At 43.3% G+C, this 24133-nt stretch overlaps 1 protein-coding gene and 1 long non-coding RNA gene across 2 annotated transcripts in view; one reads left to right on the top strand and one right to left on the bottom strand.

The window, feature by feature from the left end:
- The window catches only part of LOC146871985 (uncharacterized), a 167570-nt gene that overhangs the window by 25781 nt on the left and 117656 nt on the right, over positions 1-24133 (top strand). Inside the window, exons 3-4 of the mRNA XM_085652901.1 lie at positions 3092-3248; positions 22530-22672. Coding sequence (XP_085509027.1) covers positions 3092-3248; positions 22530-22672 — 300 coding nt within the window. The remainder of the gene's footprint in view (positions 1-3091; positions 3249-22529; positions 22673-24133) is intronic.
- On the bottom strand, positions 7146-14934 carry LOC146871986 (uncharacterized). The gene is made up of 4 exons (XR_014981299.1): positions 14840-14934; positions 9060-9228; positions 8526-8660; positions 7146-7197 (listed from the first exon to the last, which is right to left on the bottom strand). It is a non-coding gene; the product is annotated as an uncharacterized LOC146871986 (long non-coding RNA).

Raw genomic sequence — 24133 nt, 5'->3', positions numbered from 1 at the left:
CAGGGGAGGAAACGCCGTGCAATACTACCTTTCCCTCATCCCGGTTGTTGCCTGGGATTTGGAATCAACCTGACCCTAGCGACTGTCCACCGTCCCTGACTAAAGGGGAGATGTCCGGGCCCAGGAAATAAGAGATTGGTTGGCCTACTCATCTGCTCCAGTGGGATCCTGGAACCCTTAATTTCAGGCCCCCCCATCTCTCTTTCTGCGAGTCCCTACCTGGAACTTTCACCGCCGTCACCCGGAGGTCGGGAGGTCGCCTGTTGTCCTCCAGAGGTTGTCCGCTGTCACCGTGAGTTCCGTGGGAAGGATCGGGTCTCATGGGTGTGACGGGCGAGCAGGCGAAGCAGCCGTCAGGGTGAGGAGAATTGAACTCCGGAAGAAAGGGACGGGACCGGCCTTGAAGCCGCCGTCCTGGTGTCACGTGTGTGGGGCAGACGCCGAAGCGCCACCCCACTGCTGCCAGTCGAGGGTGGAGGCCGCGCCCCCGCAAGCCACGCTGCTACTGGTGGCTGCGGGCGCGCTTCCCTGAGGAAACGGAGTGGAATTGAGCCTGCGCCTGGCCTAGGAGTCTGCTAAAGAGTGGGAACAGCAGCGGTGAGATAGCGATAGAGCGAGGCCTCCGCCAACTGAGGAGACCACACTAGGGAAGCCCCTGGGGAGGTGGTCGATGGGTGTGCACTGACCTCGCCACCCCCTAGAGAAGTCTCCCTTTTGCCAGCAAGTGAGCTCCGCTTCACGAGGAGAGGGAACGCACCTCCTTGCACCGCCAAACTTTCCGTGAGGAGGATTCCAGGTGTACACAGTAAGCTGGGCATAATAAAAGGGGGAAGGTACTGGAGAGTACACTTTTAAGGCCAGATGATGACCTGTTAGACCCAGTTGCTGGTCCCTTGGAGAAATACAGGTTCAAATTATTAATACCGGCACCTTGGCAAAATCCCCACGTGTGACTGAAGTCAACGTATTAACAATTTCAAGCATAGCGCAGGAGGTAGCAGATTGAATTCTAGAAACAGCAAAAGTTTATATGTACTGCTTAACTGTAATGGATCCGACTTGGTGAAAAAGTAACCTATAAGTAAACTGCCTAGATGTGACTAATTGACTGCCAGCAGCATTGTTGATCTTCAGCCTAGTACCCCAATATGTAAAGGGCTGATTATTAATGACAGTATAAGATTCAAAAAGTATAGCAATTAGGGAAACCATCTGTCAGAAAAGCACCGTGTAGACTAAATGATCATTTGAAATCGTGTAATATGTAAATGTTATATGGAGCGCTGTCTGGGGGGATTGGAATTTGCACTCCAGAGTCAAGGCGCAGGGTGGAAACCTCAAAGGGGGGGCTAAGTATCTGCTGTACGAAAGTAAAACTAAAAGAGGGAATGGTACTGTCATGTTAAATGCAATGAAATGTTTTACCCTGAAATGTGCTGGATAAAAAAGAAACTGGTTAGCCACGTTTGAGAAGGAAGGATAAAGACTTCTTCTAAACTTATAAATAATCGGAATAGCGTCATTTTTAAGTGGTGTTGCGCTAGGGTGTGAGTTGGGTGTGATGCAAGCACGACATGCAATTCTGGAGTAAAAGCCTTTCTACCTGAGCCAAGCTACCCAAGGACTCTAGGTCCAACAGATTGTATTTTCTAATTTAAATTTCAATGCTACTATTAAAACGTAATAAGACTTTACACCCAAGATACGGTATGAAAACCCTCACTTAATGGGTGTTAGATGCAGCATTGCATAATATAGACCGTGGTAATGTATCCCCCTTATAGATCCATCAGCATTGTTTGAATGGAGGACCTCCAGGAGCAATTGATTGCTCTTAGGATTGAGGCATCCTAAATTAATTCAAATTGGTTCTGAAGGACAGATTCTAATCCATACAAATCGGATGGTCATGCGACCTTCCACCGAACTATACTGTGTTCAAGGCTCTATACTGTGATCTACCAATGGTACCTCTAGTAGAAAGTAGGGATCGATCGATAAGAAGAGGACACTAGACTCAACTCCTTGCAAGATGACATAAGGAAACTCTGCTTCATCCTAAAAAAATTGAAAGTGCAATATCAGCTTTTACGTTTACAATAATACAGAGGGAAAACTCCATCTTTATACTTGGTCAGAAAATAAACATACAAGCGTGGCATAACTATTGTTGCCACTGGAAAATACACCAAAGCTTGTGGCGGAAGCAAAAACCCTTCACATTCCTTACTGATAAACATGCATTCAAGTGGCCAATCTAAAATTATATACCAACTGCAGACAGTTTCCCAAATTCAGTCTTCTATTAGAAGTCTTGTGCCATGCACTGGCTTCTCATCTTGATGACCACAACGGTCCCTCAAAGTGATTCCTCATGCAATAAGACTCCTGCCAGAAAACTCGAACATTTCATTGAGATATCAATCAATCTACATTAGATAGACTCAGAAGAACCCACTATTAGAGAATATACTTCGCTCAGCCATCGCTCCTCAATTGCAAACTTTTATTCACAGATGAACAACAACAAAGAAGCCTCACGTGCTTGAATTCACCAGACCAGAGTCAAAATCCAACGTGTAAAACAAGCATTTTCTCAATTCTTGTCACTAATTGTGCACGACTTTACCTGTGACCGGTAGGCTATCGTCCACCCAACAGGATTAAACAAATTCCTGAAAACTCCCCTATTGAGGGAACCCTTGTGGAAAGACACTAAGCTGCCATCCTAAAGTGTATGTATCTCAGACTTGCTGTTCTGATTTTGTGACGGGCATTGTTTTCTTTAATGATATAAGTAGCTCTTTCTGGGGCCGCCCTGCTTAGGCCACACTAAATAAATCTGTATATAAATTAGGTGAGGGGAACCAGGGAGCAGGACACCACAGGCACTTGAGCTTCTGTTTTTCTGCTTTGGAAAGTGTTCAGTGTGTTTTTGTGGGAGAGGATTGTTTTCTAGAATATAAAATAGATGAGGATGATTGCCTAAAAAAAAGTGCATAACTTAAGTAGCTGTTGTATAATCTACGCTCTTTGTTCGAGATTCATCTTTGCTTGCGTTGTTGGTAATGCTTTCTTTCTTTTATCTTAGGATTGGGAGGAGATTGTCCTTGGGAAACTGAAATGGGACCTCGCTGCCGTGGTTGCTCATGACTTTATTGAACGCATACAGTGTGGTTCTCTCCCCTTTAACAAGACTGGCCTAGTGAGGAAGCATACTCATACCTTCATAGCGCTATGTGCTACAGGTAAAGACTGTCCCTCCATTTCGTCTGATCATTAAAGGTAACGACCAGCCATGGCTTTAGTATGCAGGTGCAGAGCTTACCACCTACTCCCTAACTTTGGGTACAACTAAATATCTATCCTTAATGCATGCTTATGTACTGTGGTTAGAGAGCAGTGTTTCCTTTGAGCTGAGGCCTAGACTCTTACTTCTGTACAAGAGGTGAAGACTATACTAAATTCCTGGTAGTATAATGGGAGGTAAGGAGCACTGACAGATAAAGCCCAACTCTCTAAGTTAAGGTAGATTCATGTAGAGAACAGGCTACAAGTAAACTGCAGCTCACTCTCCTCCACTCTTTCTTTATTAACAGTAAAGACTTGTCTAGACTTGACTTTTTCAACAGGCTTAGCATTCTTTCATTTCCTATCTCAGTTTTCCACTCTTGTTTAAGAACTAAAAACTAAAGCACCCACCTGCAATACAAAAAAGCCTGTGTACTGCAGGTGAAGGCTAAGTTCCCCTGGCCACCAACTGCAGCGAGTCCTCTTTTTCCCCATTCATTAGAGGTACTACATGTAAATACTACCATAATTAGGAATGTGTGCTGAAAATACCAGCTCCCCACCTGTCTCCTTGTAACAAATAACTAGCCTCCTCCCCTCATCCTTCACTGTGTGCTACAGATAAAACCCAACTCCTGAGTCAGCCTCTTGCACCAGGTAAATCCCAGCCCCATATCTCACTGTAGAATACATGTTAATCTTCGCTCTGTCTGATTGACATGGTAACAAGGAGCTCTTCTGTCTACCTATGAGCAGATCCACCTTTATTCCATTCTCTTCTGCCACTCCCGCCCCTGTGTGTGGTAAAGCAAATAAGAGCACTCTTATTATTGTCTGCAAGTAAAGAACGTGAATCTCAGTCCACTACACCGGTCTGTATGCTGTAAGTGAATGCTACCTGTGCTTGTGTGGTAGAGGTAGAAACTCACTCAACTTCCCTGAGGTTGATAATACAATTTGAACATCTAGTCAAGACAGCTCTGGTATCTCCCCACCAAAGGAGACCTCTAAAAGAACCTCCATATCTCCAGTAAGAAGTGGAAGCTCTCTTCTACTATTGCATCGCCACTAAGCACGCCTGTTTCCAGAAGCCTAAAACCACACTCCTGATATCGGTCTTCCTCACTCACAATCCTACACTGTCTTTACTAGCTCATTCTCCATCACGAGTCTTTCAAGTTGATGTTTTAAGATTCCATGATGATCTTACCATAGAAGGGGTGTGACTAAACATTCCTTGAGACACCTCAGCCAGCAGTGTCAGTCCTACTTGAGACACTCCATCCGAGGGCTGCATCTAAACTTTTTTTTCTTTGCCGTGGCCTACTTGACATTGCTGAAGATATATTTATGACACCAGCAACTGTCAAGGTGGTGACACCTTGCTTTCTAAACAAATGTTAGCACCCCAACATGAACCGGAATATCTTACGACTGATCCTAAGCTGGGTTCAGCCATAGTCCTGGTCAGATAAAATGTGCTTCCGAGACAAAATTGGCTGGCCCACCCGAGAGATAGCAAAAGGTTGGATGTGTCAGGAGATAAAAATGTGTGGTACGGCTTCCACTTATTAGAAAAATGCCTGTCCTACAGGCTTACCAGGCAGATGCCACGGGGGAATATGGATGAAATCCTAAGTCTCAGATTTACAGAATGGGCAACATGACTTTATGGAAATATTTAAGTGGGATCCCTAGTTTTCATCCTAGTAGTAAGCACGGAGGTGGACTCTGCTGAGCTAGCTACTCCCTCACCAAAATGGAAGATCTTCACTTAGTGTGATTCCAGTGGTTACAGCGGTATTCATTTACCATTCATTTACTATTAAAATGTAGTATTTATTTAGTATGCATGAAGACTATGTAGTATGCCCACAAGCCGAAATATGCAAATGAGGGAATACTAGTTCTACTCAACTACCCTTCAAATACATGATGAACACTTCAATTGATTGCTAAAAGAAGACTAGTAGTATTCTTGAAGAACAGTATTTGAAGCTTAGTAGTATTCTGTTAGGGTTTATTTGCAGCTCTTTTGATATTTCAAGAGCAAAATGAAGGCTAGTCTCATTGATTGTGACCACTGTGTGAAGACTAGTGGTATTCTTTGTGAGCAGTATCCGAATAGTAACGGCAAGGATTGTGAAGACTCAAGTAAGACTAGCAGAATTTAAAGTGAATGTTAATTGAACACTATTGTGCTATTTCAAGAGCAAAATTAAGGCTAGTCTCATTTATTGTGACCGCTAATTGAAGATTAGTGGTATCTTTGTGAGCAATATGGCAATGACTGTCAAAAGTTAAGTAACTATAGCAGAATTCAAATTGAATGTTAATTGAACACAAGTCGCATTAATTCTGATTAATTTATAGCAATTTTCTTCATTTGGTTGCTTGCACAAGGCTTCTCTTAATGATGGCCTTTGGACTAAATTTTATGTTTTACATATCTTGGGAGTCAATGATTCTAATACGCCTGTTCCAAAGTCATTAGTCATTTAGTAAGCATTTTATAATTGTGGTATGTGAGAAGACCGGAGCAAGAGATCGTAGGAGAAGCACAAAGCAAAGGAGCCAACCCAGACATACACAGGATTGTACCAGGAGACCCCTCCTCCTGAAACGAGAGAGCCAGTTGAATTGTCGAGAACCTGACTGAATTCCCACTTGGTCCAGGACAGGACAGGATCACCACCGTTTGTTTTCAGGTTACCCTAAATGAGCAATTGTGCAAAATTCAATTAATTGTCAGATAAAAAAGTAATTGTTCTAATTCCTCCTGTGTTGATTGTCCACCAGACTCCATTAATGTTAGAACTTATAAAAACGATTCACTCAACACGTTTGTACAAGGAGTTTATGGCATTGGCTTGTACATTTTTTTAAAGGAAGTGCAGTTGGACACAAAAGTGTGTGATATGACATTTCAATGATATTTGCCAATGGAAGAGCTATTGGCTTTGCCAATGTTTTAGCCATGCTGTGCACTAGCTAGTGGTGTTGAGTGTTGCAGTGTGGAATTGCGAAGAGTGGAATAGAGAGTTGGAGAATGGAGTGGCAGATAGTGTCATGTATTGGAGCGACAGAGTGGAGTCGCGTAGAGTGGTGTACAGTGGAGTGGCATAGAGCAGAGTTACTAATATGTTGCTGCATAGTGGAAGTCCTTTTGTGAAGGTTGATGGGTCGCCTTTCTGTAGCCTATTGCTGTATTTGAGTTTTAAAGTAGTACTAATGGTGTAAATCCTTTGCTAAGTCAGTGTCAACAATAAAATAAATGGCAAAATATTAAATGCAAAAATATGTCACAAAATGTGCTGCATTCCCCAACAAAATTTGCCTTTTCTTACCACATAATTTAGTCAAATGCCCCATGATTTGGTCCTCTTCAGCTGCATAATTCCAGTGGCCCCTACATAGATTGGCAATTTCTTGAGATAAAGGAAATACAGTTGCCTGTTGATTCTCAAATATTTACCGGCAGCAGCGAATAAGAAGAAAAATGTTTAGCAGTGAGTAGTGTTACTAGGATGTGTTGTGAGTGGGTGATGGTATAGTGGGCAAGACGCACAGTGGCATAGAGTAGGGTCTGGCAAAACTGAGAGGGATATTGAGTGGTTTTGTTAATGACTGCAGATTAGTACTTCAACTGGCCTACAATGCAGTAGGCGTTGCTTCTAATTTAGGTTTTTTAAGGGTCTGCATTTGGTAAACAGAAACTTATTTCTGAGATATGCAGGTGAGTACAAAGGGAAAGTGTCAGAGAATTAGGTGTTTTGGGTTATGTGGTCAAAGTTGCTGCTACTCACTTGGTTTTAAAATATGAGTTTCACTTACCTTTTTAGCAACCATTCTTACCTTGAAATGTTCTTATTTTTCCGACCAGTAGCAGGGCAATCTGATGAATAGCTGTACTAAATGACGAGGAGATATAAGTGTTTACTAATGTAAAAAAGTATTTTGTAAATAGGCACATAACATTGTGAATTCAACTTCTTAAGCATAAACTGAGACAGAATGTGTGGTTGAGTTTCACTAACCATACACCATATTATGGCATATTGAGTGGTGAATATCATAAATTTATTACACAATCACCACAGTTTAGTTCTAGTTTGGCCAGAGAAGGCATTTTTTCCTTTAATAGCCTTGGTACCGTTTCATTAAAAAAAATTTTTTTTTAAAACAAATCACTTTGGCTTCATCATGGAAAGTTATGCAGAAATTATACCAAAATTGATCAGCAAAATGTTAGAACTTTATAGAGAAAACCTGCTTTTGGTTATTTGGTGTAAATCTGTTCAGCCATTGTTGAGAAATTAGCATCAAAATGGAGATCATGATGAGCTGGTCTCTTGTCTTCGTGGACTGATGCATCCACTGTAGGAGTCTATACATGACCTCACAGCAACGAGTTCAAATCCCAATCCATTCAGCCTTTTATCCTGAGGTTGATAAAATGAGTACCATTGAGTTGGGTAACAACAAACATCTATTAATGAGCAACGAGATACCTTTTCGCTGAATGTGTGCATTACAAATGTACATGTTATGTTAGGGTAAACACCAGTTAAAACTTAAAAATAAATGAACCATTGGTGCCAAATAATCTGCGATTGGCCCATTCAAAGTGAAAGGGTGGAGCCTGATTGGCTGTCCACAAAATTGAGAATGTTGGGTCAGCCATCTCAATCCTCTAGTCCTGAAGGGGGAAAGAAAACATGAAAGACCACATAGGGGTCAGGATAGGCATGCCTTGGCCTTTGGGACACCCCACTTTAATTCCCAACAGGTAAAAACAGAAAAGAAGAAGATTGGGCCGCAGGTACCCTGGTATCAGTGCCTGGTACTAGGGTATCCAGCACAGTAGCCACTGTGGTACCAATAAAACATTGAATTATAAAATACAAAACCCTACGGCCAATCACCACTTTGCACATGCGAAAGACAGGCACCATCATATCATGGAAGCCAACAACAGGACAGGAATTCCTACCATTATACCCAACCCAGCATTTTACCAGAGGTAGCCAACATATCATGCGTGCTCACACATGGCCAAGAATGACCCTTTTTGTGACTTGGACAAAGTTTTCCAAAGGTTGGGTATCACGCAATGGTTTCCTAGTTGCCAAGGAACACCAGTATGTGAGGGTCAGCATATCACCAGTGTTGGCAATGGGAGCAACACTACTCCCTCAGGCACTCACAGAGCCTTAAACGTTTTTGTAGCTTACCTTTTACTGCTGTCACAACGCCAAATGGTGCTCCAGGCTGCCTTCCTTTTCCCCTCATGTAGACAGCAGCAGTTCCTTGATTAGTACTCCTGGGAGAAGTGGACGTGAGTCCTTTTGGTAGACTGCAGGAGACAACTGGGAGAGAAAAACACGGCCTGGGGGAGGGTTTGAAACAGGAGAGCATGAGAGCAGCAAGCAGGAGCGGGAGTGGATGGATAACTGAACACTGCAGTGGTGAGAGACCTTGTTACGTGAAAACTGTAGGTGTGCATGAAATCATGAGTGACTCCTCACCCGTGTAAACATTTACAATTTTTCTGATAGGAACATCAGGAAGAATGAAGTAAATGAGAATGCTAGCAGCTGAGGGACAGTATGAGTTAGCATACACAAATCTTTTATTGGTCCATCTATTTAAACTCAATTATATTTGGTGTTAGAATTTCCTATATAGAAGCCTCTACTCCAGTGGTGGCTGCTTTCAATAGAAAGTGGTAGGGCAGCAGATATTTAAAAAAAGAAAAAAGGACTTACCTGCCGCTGTCCAGCTTCTTCCACGAGCGCAGTCCAGCTCCTAGACTGCACACCCAATCTTGAAGCTGCTCTCATGGTATTACCCAGCATGACAGCATCACCAGGATTGGCCTGAGCGGACTGGCTTAAAACGCTCACTAAGGCATACGAGTCTGTGGCTTTTCTCTACCTGGAAATACAACACAGCTGGGTTAGAGAAATGTAAGTGTGCATGTTGGTTTGGCCGTCCTAGGTTGGTCAGCCAACCCAACAAGTGAACTAACAGTGCCCACCACTCCTCCTCCCTGCTATTGTCCCTAGAGGATGGCCCTGCCTTAGACTCAGGCCACTTGGCCTAGACAAGGAAAAATAAAATGATAAATTGTTTTATTATTTTATTTTTCTTCTGCTGGCTTTTAGCGGGGGGGGCACTCCTTTGCCACTACGGAAGAGGCGTCTCTGCTCTATTCTCTACTCTCCCAACCCACCACCTTCAAACCTTACCAGGAGAAAAGACAGAGGTGAAGACTTTGTAGTGTTTGAGAGATAGAGGAAGCTAGGAAGACTGGGAGTCTGGGTGTTCCCCATCAGGTTTCTTTGGCCTTGAATATTTATGTAGTTGTGCCTCTGTATATGATCTAACCTTAGGGTAAGAGCAAAATAAATCTGGTGGCATAGCATGTAAGTGGAGGAGGGATAGAAAATGGGAGAGAGAAGAACTATGAAAACAGTGGTCTAGATGGATGTTTCTTTGGGCATGCAGAGCAGGTGGTTACGAGCAATTTAGTACTGTGAATATGAGTGACACTTTCCCGCGAGCAAAATCAAGCAATGAAGGAAGATAAGCGAAATCCCCTTTAAAAAGAATCCTCCTAAGTAGTCTGCTTCGTGTCATGAGCCATCCAAGCGCACTCTGTCAGTGACCCACTCAGTGCCACTGCACAGACAGGGCAGGCAGAAAAAGAGGGTAGTCATGAAAATATAGGTTTTAATAGGTGACTAAGACCAAACAGCTCATCCTATCATCGCAACTTTCCTGCATAAGTACCTCAAGCAAAACTTGATATTCAGCTATTAAGTGATGTGCCCAGAATCACAGGATGGGGATCCAATGCTAGGACTCGAACCCGTGGCCAAAGTTTCAAAGTCTGCAGGTGTGATAGCAAGGCCATACCAATGGCTAGGTATGGCGATACAAATCCCCGTATTCAATCGCTACCACACATGCTTTTTATTAATAGATCATGCCATTCATCTGAGCCTGAAGAGCCGATGTTACCAGGAGATATCAGACACACTGCCTCAATTGGAAGTCTCACATTCAATGCCCTGCAGCGTCCCAAAAGCCCACAAATTATGGGATCTAAAATAGCTGCCAAGGTTTCGGATTGCTTATGCGAGGCATTTTCTGATTCAGTGTGATTACGAGTGACATTACAATGAGTATGAGTGGCACTTTCTCATAAGCAAAATTAAGCAATAAAGATGAGGGAAACAGAAATTTCGGAAATTACAGCCATTTAAGCAACGAGAAACTCTAAGACCATCTTAAAACTTCTGCAAAGCACCAGAAATGGAAGAGCTTGACATCAGGGTTTTTAGTGGGATGAAAAAAGTGGGAGTGCATGTAATGAAGCTTAAACACAAACCAAATATCTCCAATGGCAGCACCTTGCTGGAAAATGTTCTAGTAAAACAATGTTATGGCCATCTTATATCACACTCCACAACTGGGGAAGAAATGTGCATGGGACAATCCCAACAAAATGCCCAGTCTTCAAAAAAATGTTTACAAATTCCTGTAGTGTTTCAGTGATAAAAAAAAGGTCCCCCCTTAACTTATGGCCTGAAACTCTTCCTATCAAAATGAGAGAATGAATGAAAATGTAAAGTATACGGGGGCTTTAAAGACACTGCTATGTACCATTTGACTCAACTGGGACACTGCTGTATACCACTAGAAGGAGTTTAAAAAACGTGAAGAACTATTCATGGTAAAGTGTCGAAAATCAACACGTTGTTTCTGTCTGCTTTCATTCTCTCGAAATAGTAATTTAAATAAACAATTGTCAAGCTTCAGACTGAGAGTGCAGCAGCCGACTCATACTAGAAAGGGCAGATAGAATGGGTTTTGACACTCAGTCTAGCGACTGTGAAATGCTGGTGTATTGGGTGAGCCCTCTAGATCTTTTCAACTATCATTCCGATTTTTCTTCCGCCCACCATGGCCTACAACATGGGGTAACCCACATCAATGGCAGCATTTTAAGTGATCACACGTGAACATTAGCAGTGTGCTTCATTGCGAGGGCTTGTGGACAAATAAGTTATAATTGCCAATGTGTTGTGTGTATAGATTATGCCTTCAGATAACTAATTCAAAACCAATATTACATATTCTTTGTGTCAAACTTCTTTTCCAATGATACTTTCAAACTAAAAATTATTTTTATATCAATGCATGCCTCATTATAGGAAGAACCCATGCTGCTCGATTAAAATCACAAAGATTTATTTATATGTTTTAATGCAAACATACTGTCACCGTGTTCAGACAATAGCATTTTTTTGCTGCATAGGTTTAAAAAAAAATTATATTTTATATATCCGCAGCACTGGATTGCTAAGGTCAAACATATTGGCTTTGCCTAACCGTTATCGGTACGGTAATCTTTCTCCTTTGGGCAAAAAGTGAAGGATTACTCATACTGCACCTGGTGAGAGCTCTCGACATTCTGCCTGTGGGTTCTCTCGTGTGGAAGGCGCAACTCTCTACTCTGCGCTGCAAATGGTCTCAAAGGGGGCCTTTGGGTGTCTTAAAGTGAGCTGCCACCCTTATGTACACGAGCTGTACTGAACCGCTAGTTCCTAGCTTTCATCGCACCCACAGCTAGCATACTTCAGTAAGCAGAGCGGTCTGTTTCTGGCGCGGTTGGGAAGAGGTCTAGCCCCACACCTTGTAATAAATTATGTATTCCGGAAAAGGTGTGCTGAGTGTCTGACAAACTTAACGTCTCTTATTTGGATTTACTTGACAGTATGTGTGGTCTGTGGGAAGATTGTATGCGGGATTGAGGGCGGGGCTCCCTCTGGTTCCTAAAGGGAGTGGGGGCAGTGACAATTGCTAACCTTTAAGTGGAGGACTGCAGGGTGGGATCCTAACCTGGCCGCTCTATACGTAGGCAGTGCTAGTCAGTGGCGTAACAAAACTTGAGGGGGGCACCCCTGCAAAGCACATAGAGGTTGCCCCCCTCCCCGGCGGCGCGGCCCACCATCTACCACTTTGCCCTACCACCCAGAAATCTACCATATTTTGATTTGAAACCTCCAACATTTAAATGAAAGGCCTCTATATTGTCTTTCTCTAAGTTCTAATGAGAAAGTGGGAAACACTCTTAACAGACAAGCTATGCCATTTGTAACAATACTGTCAAAAGCAGATTATTTAACATCGGCAGCAATCAGAACAATGCCAAGAAGTGATCCTATTGTCTCAGGAACTGCCTCTGGCGGAAGAACAAAGAACAACTATGAAGGGTCTGAAATAGAATTGACAATACCTTGAATCTTTGAAAGACCAACCCAAACCTGCAATTCCATAAAAACTCTACTGACAATGTACATGAGAAGTACACAAGCTACAACTCAGTATCCTGCGAAAGTCAAGAGAAATAGACTGGTGAATTATCTGCAGCCACACACTAGCGACTGTCAAGGGTTGTGCATGATAACGTGAACTGAGGAAGAAATTTCAATCATAATGTCTTTATTAGTAAGCACTGCAAAACAGGCAGGCAAACAAGGCTGAGGAAGAAAACTGTTTGGGTGCTTCAGAACATTGATGCAGATGTTTATCTGTTTTAATTTATTATTTCTGTAGTGTAAACAATGCTAAATACAAGATTTAAGGTACACGTATTACAGACAAGTGCAAGCAACACCATAAATAACACTGTCTGTAGGATAAAAACAAACCATATCAGCAAGTACCTAATGACAATCTATACTAACTGTAGTTGTAAAGCAAAATAAAAAGTGCAAATACTTTCAAAGTGCAAAATAAAGCAATCACCAATCCAGCAATATACAAAAATCAAGCATGTTTTGTAAAACAATCCAACTTGCATCAAGGTGAAAATATTTTCAAAGTGCATGGTAAAAACAAGTCCAGCAGCTTCCCTCACAAGGACTGACCTGAACCACCTGACTGGGCCACTTGCTTGTATCCTTTCAAAACATAGGCAGTATGGTTTAAAAAGACCACGGGGCATATTATCAAGGAAGGCATTAAAATTATCGCCGCTTTAACTGCAGGAAACTGCCACTAAAAGCGGCAATAATGGGCTTGCTAATATGCCGCAGAGAATTCCAATAGAAGCCCATGTTCTGGTGTGAACATGGGCTTCTATTGGAATTCTCTGCGGCATATTATCAAGCCCATTAATGCTGCTTTAGCGGCAGTTTCCTGCCTCAGCGATCATTTTATCGCCGTCCTTGATAATATGCCCCCAAGGGGCATATCAGCAACAGCTGCCGATAATTATCGCTAAGCGCGCTTAGCACGAGGATAATTATCGCCGGCTATCGCTGGATTTTGTTGCGGAGATAGCGTGCTATCAGCAACTCTTATCTCCAAAGCGATAAAAATCCAAGCGATAGCTGCAAAATGTGCGATTATCGCTGGAAATCCAGCAATAATCGCACAGCGATAGGTGATTCCTTGTTGTTAGAGGAGGGTGTGCTTATGCCCACAATCCACCTACCATAGGTTTATATGGCTTAGTAAGAATAATAGCAGGAGTAAAGTAACCTGCGCTAAGCGTGGTTAGCACTACTTTTCTCGTCGCTAGGAAGGTTAGCGACGAGATTGTTGATAGGAGATAGGTCAGTTAGCGCCCTTTCCCACGTTATTATACTCGGGTACGCCCACTTTGCATATCATTGGCGTTACTATGATAGTCATTAAGGAAACCGGCGAAGAGGCATTGGAACACGCGTTACCATGTCCTTGCTGATGGTGCGATAAAATTATCGCAGATTTTCGCCCGAAAAACGGACTCTAAAGCGGCGATAATTTTATCGCTTCGCCTTGATGATATGCCCCCAATTTCGTAAACACACAGTCGCTGTACACATTTTGTTTTCCAATTCACCCATCAAGCAGGTATTTCAGTACCTCCAGGCAAGGTGCACTTTCCCAAACAGGGAAAACAATGTTGTTCAAAGAGAGAGGAGAACACGAAAGTATCACTTCACTGGCAAACACTGTAAAGTGGCACTAATGTGTTTAGGTGTAAATAAATCAATCTGACCACCTTGCAACCACTCTGTCTTGCTTTAATTACTTATTTATTTTTCACATTTGGAATGTTTAATTCTCTCCACCTGGAGGCTGCTTGTGTCAAAAAAAGACAACGTTTCCAACAAAAATGGTTTTCTTTTTTGGAACCATTTCACAGGGGAGCAAATAAACGAAAGGAGGAAAGAGAGGGTAATACACGTTTCTTAAAGTCTCGGTTTTCAATAACTGAGGAGCGAGACAGAAAGAGAGGGAAGACTCGGAGAGGCCGTCACCGTGGCATGCGTGCAACAGTTTAATTTATGGAGACTTGGGGAGGCCGAGCGCGCAGGAGCACCTTTTTATTTTCCAAAACTAGAGGCTTGCTTGCAGGCGCAGCCATCTCCCTCCGCTGAAAGTGAGGGGGCCCCTGGAGTGTGGGGGTCCCGCGCACCGCAGGGGCTGCGGGGGCCTGTGTTACGCCCCTGGTGCTAGTGCTTTGGACTTAATTCCGATGTCCTACCTCTGCCAGAATTCCCACGAAATGTAGGCCCCAAGCGGCTCCATTGCGCCCGGCGGCTGGGAAGAGTGAGCCATGTCGTGAGGCATCCTGGGAATTACGTAACCACGCAATCGCCACGTTCCCGCACTTCCAACACCGACGTTGGGGAATAATAACAGACACAAAAGAAGGACGGATAAGTACTTCCCGATCGGGACACTGATTTGAGCTGGATTTTGACTGGACTGCGCCGAAAGCGCCATCCTGCTCCCGGCCGCCCCCGACCTTATGTTGTAGGGCCCTTCGGGGGCTCTCGAAGAAGAGGACCCGGTGCCTGATCAGGTGAGTCTGTGGGCGGGTGAGGCAGAGAGGCAGGGGAGGGCCGGCGATATATTTAAGGCCCTCGCGATGAAGTGAGTTATGCATACTTGCCAACATTTCAGAAGAGCAAAGTGGGAGATTTGAAAAAGAAAATCGGGAGAATGGGGCCTTGAATCGGGTTACTGTCATGTATGTGCTTTGGAAGTGCATGCTGCTGCAGGATCGGACATTTCAAACGCAAATGCACTTTTTCTTCTTACTTTTCAGAAGCATGGAGCGCAATGGCGGCAGAGAGAGGGTGATGCAATTAAGTGTTGTGCCATACATGCCAACATTTCAGAAGAGCAAAGTGGGAGATATTTTTTTTAAATCGGGAGAATGGGGCCTTGAATCGGGTTACTGTCATGTGTGGGCTTTGGAAGTGTGGTGCTGCAGGATCGGACATTTGAAAGGTAATGCACGTTTTTTTCTTACCTTTCAGAAGCATGGAGCGCAATGGCAGGCAGAGAGAGGGTGATGCAAGTAAGGGTTGTGTCATACATGCCAACATTTCAGAAGAGCAAAGTGGGAGAGATTTTTTTTTTAAAAATCGGGAGAATAGGGCCTTGAATCGGGTTACTGTCATGTGTGGGCTTTGGAAGTGCATGCTGCTGCAGGATCGGAAATTTGAAACGCAAATGCACGTTTTTTTCTTACCTTTCAGAAGCATGGAGCGCAATGGCAGGCAGAGAGAGGGTGATGCAAGTAAGGGTTGTGTCATACATGCCAACATTTCAGAAGAGCAAAGTGGGAGATTTTTTTTTTTTTTTAAATCGGGAGAATGGGGCCTTGAATCGGGTTACATACCGTTATCTTGAAGCGATGTTAGGAACACGAACCGAAGGCTGGAGAAATAATAAAACAATACGTTGTCATTTAACATAGCTTTGAAGCTCCCGTTTTAGGATGATACAATTTACGCGGCTACCTTTTCAAAATAGATGCCTTAAATTAAATAAATATAAGGTTACTCCAGGAATCCTGTATCATTCTTTAGGAATTGGTTATTTGTTTGTAAAACTATTTTTAACCGCTGTAGTTTTAGGCGTGAAAACACATGCATTGCTCATGATATGAATACTTATGCTTCAAAATGGCCACTGCCGCTTGTCCACGAAGACAGATAAGTTGATGCTATTTTTGCCCCTTTTTTGTTTCTCTCAGGGAAAGTTCTTAGAAGACGGGTGTTGTGCAGATTGCGTTCCAATGAACTTCGGGGAGTATTTCCGATTGGTTTAGAAGCGTCTGATCTTGACATTGGCCGAGATATCTCTCATATTGGCCGATGTAATTAAAAGTGGCTTAAAACACTTATGCTAAAACTCTGTATTAGCATACTGTGCTGCCCCACTGGTATTTTGCTGCCTTATTTGTCCACATGAGCTCTTTCGTGCACTGTGGGAGAAAAACCTTTTGTAGGAGAAAGCTGGCACCGTGAGCTCTCGTGTAACGTGTGCAACTGGGATAGAAAATTGGGCTGAATTCTAACACTTAGCTGTATCTGCTGGCTTGTTCTGTACGCCTCATCTGCACGGGGACATATTTAGCCCCTAGCACGGATTGTCCCCGCGCTGCTTCTAATGGAAGACAACTGGGGCATTCGGCTCCTGTCAATGCCACTAATGGCCCATCAGGTAACCTCACGGCTGATCAAGTGCAGGTGTATGATCTGTCTTTGCAGTGGGCGCCTGGAGGAGAAGGGCTCGGATTTGAGCTAACATATATAAAAAGCAACTGTTTGAAAATAAACTGAATTTGGGATTTATTATCTGCATAGCACATAGGCCTTCTAGCATTGAAGTCTCTGCTAATGCGTGCACTGTAGGTTTAATTGCAGAGTTGAAAACACCCTAAACCCTAAAACACTATACCCCCAGCACGGCCCTCCCCCGACCCCCAGTCCAGTCCCCACACTCAAACAGTACCCTGCACGACCCCCCAGCACTACCCTAAAATACTACCCTACACTACACTACACAAACACCACAACACTACCCTAAAACACTACCCCCAGCACGACCCTCCCCCGACTCCCAGTCTGGTCCCCACACTCAAACACTACCCTGCACGACCCCCCACACTACCCTAAAACACTACCCTACACTACACAAACACCACAACACTACCCTAACCCCTAAAACACTACCCCCAGCATGACCTTCCCCCGACCCCCAGTCCGGTCACTTCACTCAAATGCTACACTGCATGACCCTCCAGCACTACCCAAAACCATACACTACACAAACACCACAACACTACCCTAAAACACTACCCCCAGCACGACCCTCCCCCGACCCCCAGTCCGGTGCCCACACTCAAACACTACCCTGCACGGCCCCCCAACACTACCCTGAACTCTAAAACACTACCCTACACTACACAAACACCACAACACTACCCTAAACCCTAAAACACTACCCCTAGCATGACCCTCCCCTGACCCCCAGTCCGGTCCCGACACTTAAACACTACCCTGCACGACCCTCCAGCACTACCCTAAAACACTGCCCTAGACTACACAAACACCACAACACTACCCTAAACCCTAAAACGCTACCCCCAGCACAAACCCCCAGTCCGGTCCCTACACTCAAACACTACCCTGCACGACCTCCCAGCACTACCCTAAACCCTAAAACACTACCCCCAGCACAACCCCCAGTCCGGTCCCTACACTCAAACACTACCCTGCACGAACCCCCAGCACTACCCTAAAACCATTCACTACACAAACACCACAACACTACCCTAAACCCCAAAACACTACCCCCAGCACGACCCTCCCCCGACCCCGAGTCTGGATCCCAAACACTCAAACACTACCCTGCATGACCTCCAGCACTACCCTAAAGCCTAAAACACTACCCTACACTACACAAACACCACAACACTACCCTAAACCCTAAAACACTACCCCCAGCACAAACCCCCAGTCCGGTCCCTACACTCAAACACTACCCTGCACGACCTCCCAGCACTACCCTAAACCCTAAAACACTACCCCCAGCACAACCCCCAGTCCGGTCCCTACACTCAAACACTACCCTGCACGACCCCCCAGCACTACCCTAAATCCTAAAACACTACCCTACACTACAACACCACAACGCTACCCTAAACCCTAAAACACTACTCCAGGACAACCCTCCCCAGACGTCCAGTCACCACACTCAAACCCTAAAACACTACCCTACACTACACAAACACCACAATAGTATAATAAATAAGGCAACGATCTACCATTCAGCATGCAGCTTGAATAGAATGTTAATAGTAGTCTGGGTAAAGTCCAGTAGTATTCAAATTGTTAGTATTCACTAAATGTTCTGCATTGTAAATGAAGACTATGCGATTACAAATAAGTATGTGCTTAGTATTCTGTTAGTATTCGAGAAGTACCACTCACATATCAGTAGTCTTCATGCACTAGCCTTCCCAAAAAGAACACTATTGAATACTAAAATTGGCATAAATTAGTCTTCGAATGGTATAAAAAGACAGGTTAACCACTAAATGTAGTATTCGACTTCGGTAGCTGACACAGAATCTCTAAGGAGATGCTCATGGCTACCCCTGTCATCCTTAAAGGCGAAAGTGCAATTGCAATTCACTAATTTGCCTTTATTTCAGAGTCTGCGCTGTTCGTACTAAACACTGAAGAAGAGCTACTTGGATTGAAAAGCAAAATCGCCCATGAAGTTAAAGTAACATGTTGAGCTTGATGATCTACTTTTAAGGTTGATCCAAAAAAGTGCTAAAATCGAGAAACAAAAAGTGCAGTTGGTGCAGTGCTCATAAGTGCAGCAGTGAAAACCATTTAAATATTATGCATATATACAATGTGGGTATTCACAAATACAATATTCTGTCCAATGTTTTTGCTTATCCCGGCCTAGAAAATTGTTTTGTACAATCCACACTCCAGTGTCTGTTTCACATAGATAATTTAAATGGGTCTTATCAGGACAAAAAGAGTCCGTTTGACAATGCACCCAGAAAACGAATCATATAAACTTCTTTAAACCGCATGGTTTATTCCCATGCAAGATGGATTCTAAACCCAATTCAAACCGGGTACTCTGTTTCGGGGGCAGGGGGAGCTATTTCACAGAGTGTCCCCGCTAACCCCCTCCCCCCACCCCCCCCACCCCTCAAAACAGACTCCTCTCTATTGTAAAAGTGAATGACCGAAAGTGTACCACCGAAACAAGAGAACAAAGGAGTTTACTCCAGGTATTTCTTGATCATAAAGAAAACAGATGTAGCAACATCAACTGATTTCTTTAGATCTGTGGCTTGTCGACAAGTATATTACCAGGGAAAAATTCCAAATGTTGGTTCTCCTTCAAATCTACCTGCACATACAGGAAAAACAACTGGATTTGTGCTATGGACCTTCAAGGCGCTTATTTTCACATTACTTTATCACAGTACTGGAAATGTGTGAGATTCGTAGCACAGATGAACATCATCAGTAAGTACAGTGCTACAGATCGGCCTAAATCAGCTCCATGAACCTTCTTGAAGTGCAGAGCAGTAGTGCATGGCAGTAGTTGCAGCCTATCTAGGGAGGAAGGTATTGTCTTTGGTTATTCCTACCTCGACGACTGAAAGCAGATTCTCAGTGAAAACCAGCACAGGATTTCAAAGCCACAGTAAGGCTACAAATCAAGCTGGGTATCCAAAACAAGACAAACACCTCACCATCGAAGACAGTACAGTGTATAATATAATCTAGCAGCTAAAATAAACAGTTTAAACGAAAGAGTATAGATTCTTGCGGATGGAGTATTAGCAGGTAAGTACAAGTGGATGGAGCTGGTACACACCATCAATCTATAGATCATCAAGTGCCTTACTTGTAAGATCTATGGCACCCTGCATATTCATAGTACCAATCACAAGGCTGTTCATTAAACCCCTACAGCAGTGCCTCTCGGATCAATGGTCTCAGAAAAGAGTCGATTGGAAAGATACCATCTCATGACATCGATACTAAACTCTTTGGCATGGTGCTCAACTAAAATATTTGCTAGTCTGAGTTCCATTCCCAAAGAAAATCCAGACCCAAGCAATGGTCACGTATGCCTCCTTATCACAGTGGGGTGCTCACATGGAACATATGACAAATCAAGACTATTGACAGACAAAGAAGTCTTATCAATCATTTAGAATTGAGAGTAGTGCTGTTGGTTTTCAAAGCTTTCCCTCCCCCTTTGTCAATAATCGAAACAGACAGTACCACCATCCATTCTAACGACAAATAAGAAGGACCGAGAACAAAACAGTTATCTTTGCAAGCACAAACAATGTGGCATTGAGACCTTGCCAGAAATGTATTGCTGACGGCGACAAACATCCTAGGGGTACAGGATCAGGAGGTGGATTTCCTCAATTATTAAGAGAAAAATGACAAGCGGGTCCTGAACGACAACCGTAGAACCTTTGGCAGAATGAGGTACTTGGACCTATTCACCATGGCACAGAAAATGAAGTGACTTCGTGACCAGGTCATCACAGCAAAAGTCTGTGTGAAATACCATTTTGATCAATTGGTTCTGATCCTTTGTCTGTCCCTTTCCACAGATTCCACTTATCAATGGTAATAGTAAAACCATGAAAATTGAAGACTATCTTGATAGCACCAGATTGCCCGAGGCGATGGTAATACCCGGATTGATGTCAACTGTGTCTAATACACCACAGATTGCTCTGCAGGCCTGATCCAACGGCCGAGCCTTAATAGAATTTGGCTGTATTGCTCCTGAGGTCAAGCAGTACGGCCATTTGAATCTGCCCTCTGATTGCATGGAGATACTGAAAGTCAACTTGTGCATTACAATTGAAGCTGTTCTGCATATGGTGTCAAAATAGGAACGCAATCCCATTTCATGCCAGGAAGATGTAATTGTTACTGGCATAGCCAAATCAAAGTTGCAAAGGTCTTCAGTAGCGGCCATAATTGCTTAAAGAAAATCTCCAGAGCATTTGTCCTCCTTTTTAAGAGCCCAGCAGTTAGACATTCTAGAAGTTCTCAAGGAGGGTTTTCCACAAATAAAAAGCCAATATGCTCCATGGACACTTCACATGGTACTGTGAAAACAAATGAGCCAAATATTTGAGCCTATAAACTGAGCTCTTTTGCAGCATCTCTAATGGAGAACGGCTTTTCTTAATCGTAATTACATCCACGAGAAGTGTTTGTGAATTACATGCTTGATTAGCTGTAGAACCTTTAACAAATTTTCATGGCAGTAGGGTATCCCTCCCCCCCTTCTTTTTTAACTAAAGTGGTTTCTAATTTTTCATGTTTCTCTTTCTACCTTACTCCCAAATCTGTCACCAGCATAGAGGACTAGACATTAGGTGGGTCTTTAAATTTTGGGACCAATGATATTAGAAACCATTATTTGTGAATTCTGATCACATTAGACTTGGTTCATCTACATCGAAGCAGTAAATTATTAGGTGGATAGTACCATGTAATTCTATCGGCTATTTAACTGACCTACTGCCTGGATTAACTTTGTCCCCATCTTGGACATATGTAAGGCATAAACATGGGAATCAGTGCCTACTTTTATTTGACGTAATTGTCTAGAGTCCAATGCTTAGGTTGAAGGTAAAGTTGAGTGAGGAGATGGGAACATGTTATGTAATATTGGTTGCTCGTATTGCACTTTTCTTGCCTTAAGACTGCCAGATGGTACTGGGGGGATGAAAAAGAAGTAGAGTCTGTCTGAGAATAGGATATGTATCAAGGGGTAACAGATAAAGAGATTGTGGTGGCTTAGGACAGATAATAAAAAAAAAACCAAAAGGGCAAACAAGATGGCTCCCTTCAAAAAGGAAGAGTTTACAAGGAGTTGTAAATGCAGGTGATGACTGTATTCCCCTTTGTACCATTTCTCTCATGCCTATTGGTTTATGGTCTGCATTGGTGATCACATTAGGAAGAACCTGTGATCATTTTGCTGACTAGGAGTCAGACTCTTATGGCCAACGTAGCAACTCAGACAAATTTAGGAAGCAGGCCCTCTGTTCCAGTGGAATTACCGCATAGAGACCATATGTTTTTATGTCCATGTCTTTATGACCAAATAGAGGCCATTCCACGTTCCCCTGGTTTGATATAGGAGAAAATCACCACGCCCTCAATGAGCTCTGAGTTGGATATGGCATTCTCTTAATTCTCCAGATTAAGCCAAGGCACAGACTTTTTTTCTTTTTGTCTCATACAAACTTGATGTCAGATTGCCTTGGGCCTTGCTTTTTCCTTATTCCCTACTACTGTCCTACCCATAGTCCCTTATCCAAGTTAACACATCCTCTTTCCCATGCTTGTTTCCAGAGTTCTCATTTATTCTGTACCCTCCATCGATGATAGCAACTGGCAGCATTGGTGCAGCTCTCCATGAGCTTGGTATTTTGGACCAGTGTGGACCAGCCGAGGCGGTGACGGATATGCTAGCTGGTGTCACTGGCACAGAAGTGGTGAGTAAACTGTTACTATGAGATCATCTCACTCCTATAGAAATGGAATGAAGCTGTTTTTTGTCTGTGAGGAGTTAAGCAAGTATATCTGTCTAAAAAATATCACAGGGGGTTTGAAGTGATGCGATATGCAGTGGCGCCTCCTCGTGTGTACGCGAGTATATAGCAAAGCGAATTTGTACGGTGCTACAGGTGGGGGGATAACCCTGTACCCCCAAAGCAGACCAAAGTCTATGATTTAACTATTACAGATGACCCGTACACACACAATAGTATCAACAGTTTGAGTTACTGTCAGTCATAAAGAACACAATTATAACAGCAGTCAAATGGCGTTTTCTTTCTTTGTGGTTTTAATTGGTGATCAGATGCCCAGCCAACACGTGTTTCGTCAGGGTGTGAACCCACGACTTCTTCAGGGCTATTGGACAGATGGTCTGAAGTACGAAATTCTCTCCGCCGGTTGTACTTCCGTCCCGGCTGAATAGGTTGGTAATTCCCAAAAAGGGCAATGAATAAAATTGAGGTAAGTACCAGAACAGGAGCACTTTCGTGTTCCTGGTATAGGGCATGGGCGAGTACGCATATAGGTTTGAGAGATCTATCGGTTTTCGATAGATCTCTCAAACCTATAGGCATACTCGTCCAGAATTTCGTATTTCAGAGCATCTGTCCAATAGCCCTGAAGAAGTCGTGGGTTCACACCCTGACGAAACACGTGTTGGCTGGGCATCTGATCACTGATTAAAACCACAAAGAAAGGAAACGCCATTTGACTGCTGTTATACTTGTGTTCTTTATGACTGACAGTAACTCAAACTGTTGATACTATCATGTGTGCACAGGTCATCTGTAATAAGTATATCTGTCTGCCTGTGATGAGAGTTAGTGCTTTGTAACAGACATCCGCTCGCTTGCTCCTGTTGTAAGGGAAGTTGAATAACTGTGTAGAGGAGTCTGTCACTTGCTGATTGAGTACATTTGGATAGTTGTATCTAGCAGTTTTAGAGAGCCTTTTCTTTTCCTGCTAGATCGTAGTATTACATAGGAAATCTTGAACATACCCTGGACTGAACATGAGACTGTCTTCCATGCCTCCCAGAGAGTAATCACAGAAGTTACTGAGCTCATATAACTTGTGGAATTATTTTATTTCTGCCCTCAATTATTGGGTAAATTCTTCATCTATCAGTCACCATACAAAGAGTTGCTTTTTACCATGCTTTTGCATTCTGTCACTACCCAGGTTCATTTCCACTGGAGAATGATCCAAATTTCCTCTAAGGAGGATCTGAATTCCCTTTATGCATGTTATCTTGACAGTTGGTTAGAAAATTAGTCGAGAGAGGGATTTATGTGATACTGACTGGTGCATGTATGATCTTTTATCTGGGTCACATGTGCGCCATTTGTTGCAGAGTCCCAGAGAAACTGCACATTCTGAAATGGCAGTGTCTACTG

Source organism: Triturus cristatus, chromosome 1_1 (genome assembly GCF_964204655.1).
Source record: "Triturus cristatus chromosome 1_1, aTriCri1.1, whole genome shotgun sequence".
NCBI lineage: Eukaryota > Metazoa > Chordata > Amphibia > Caudata > Salamandridae > Triturus > Triturus cristatus.
The sequence above is the reverse complement of the archived record's forward strand: the minus strand, read 5'-3'. Positions and strand labels throughout refer to the sequence as shown.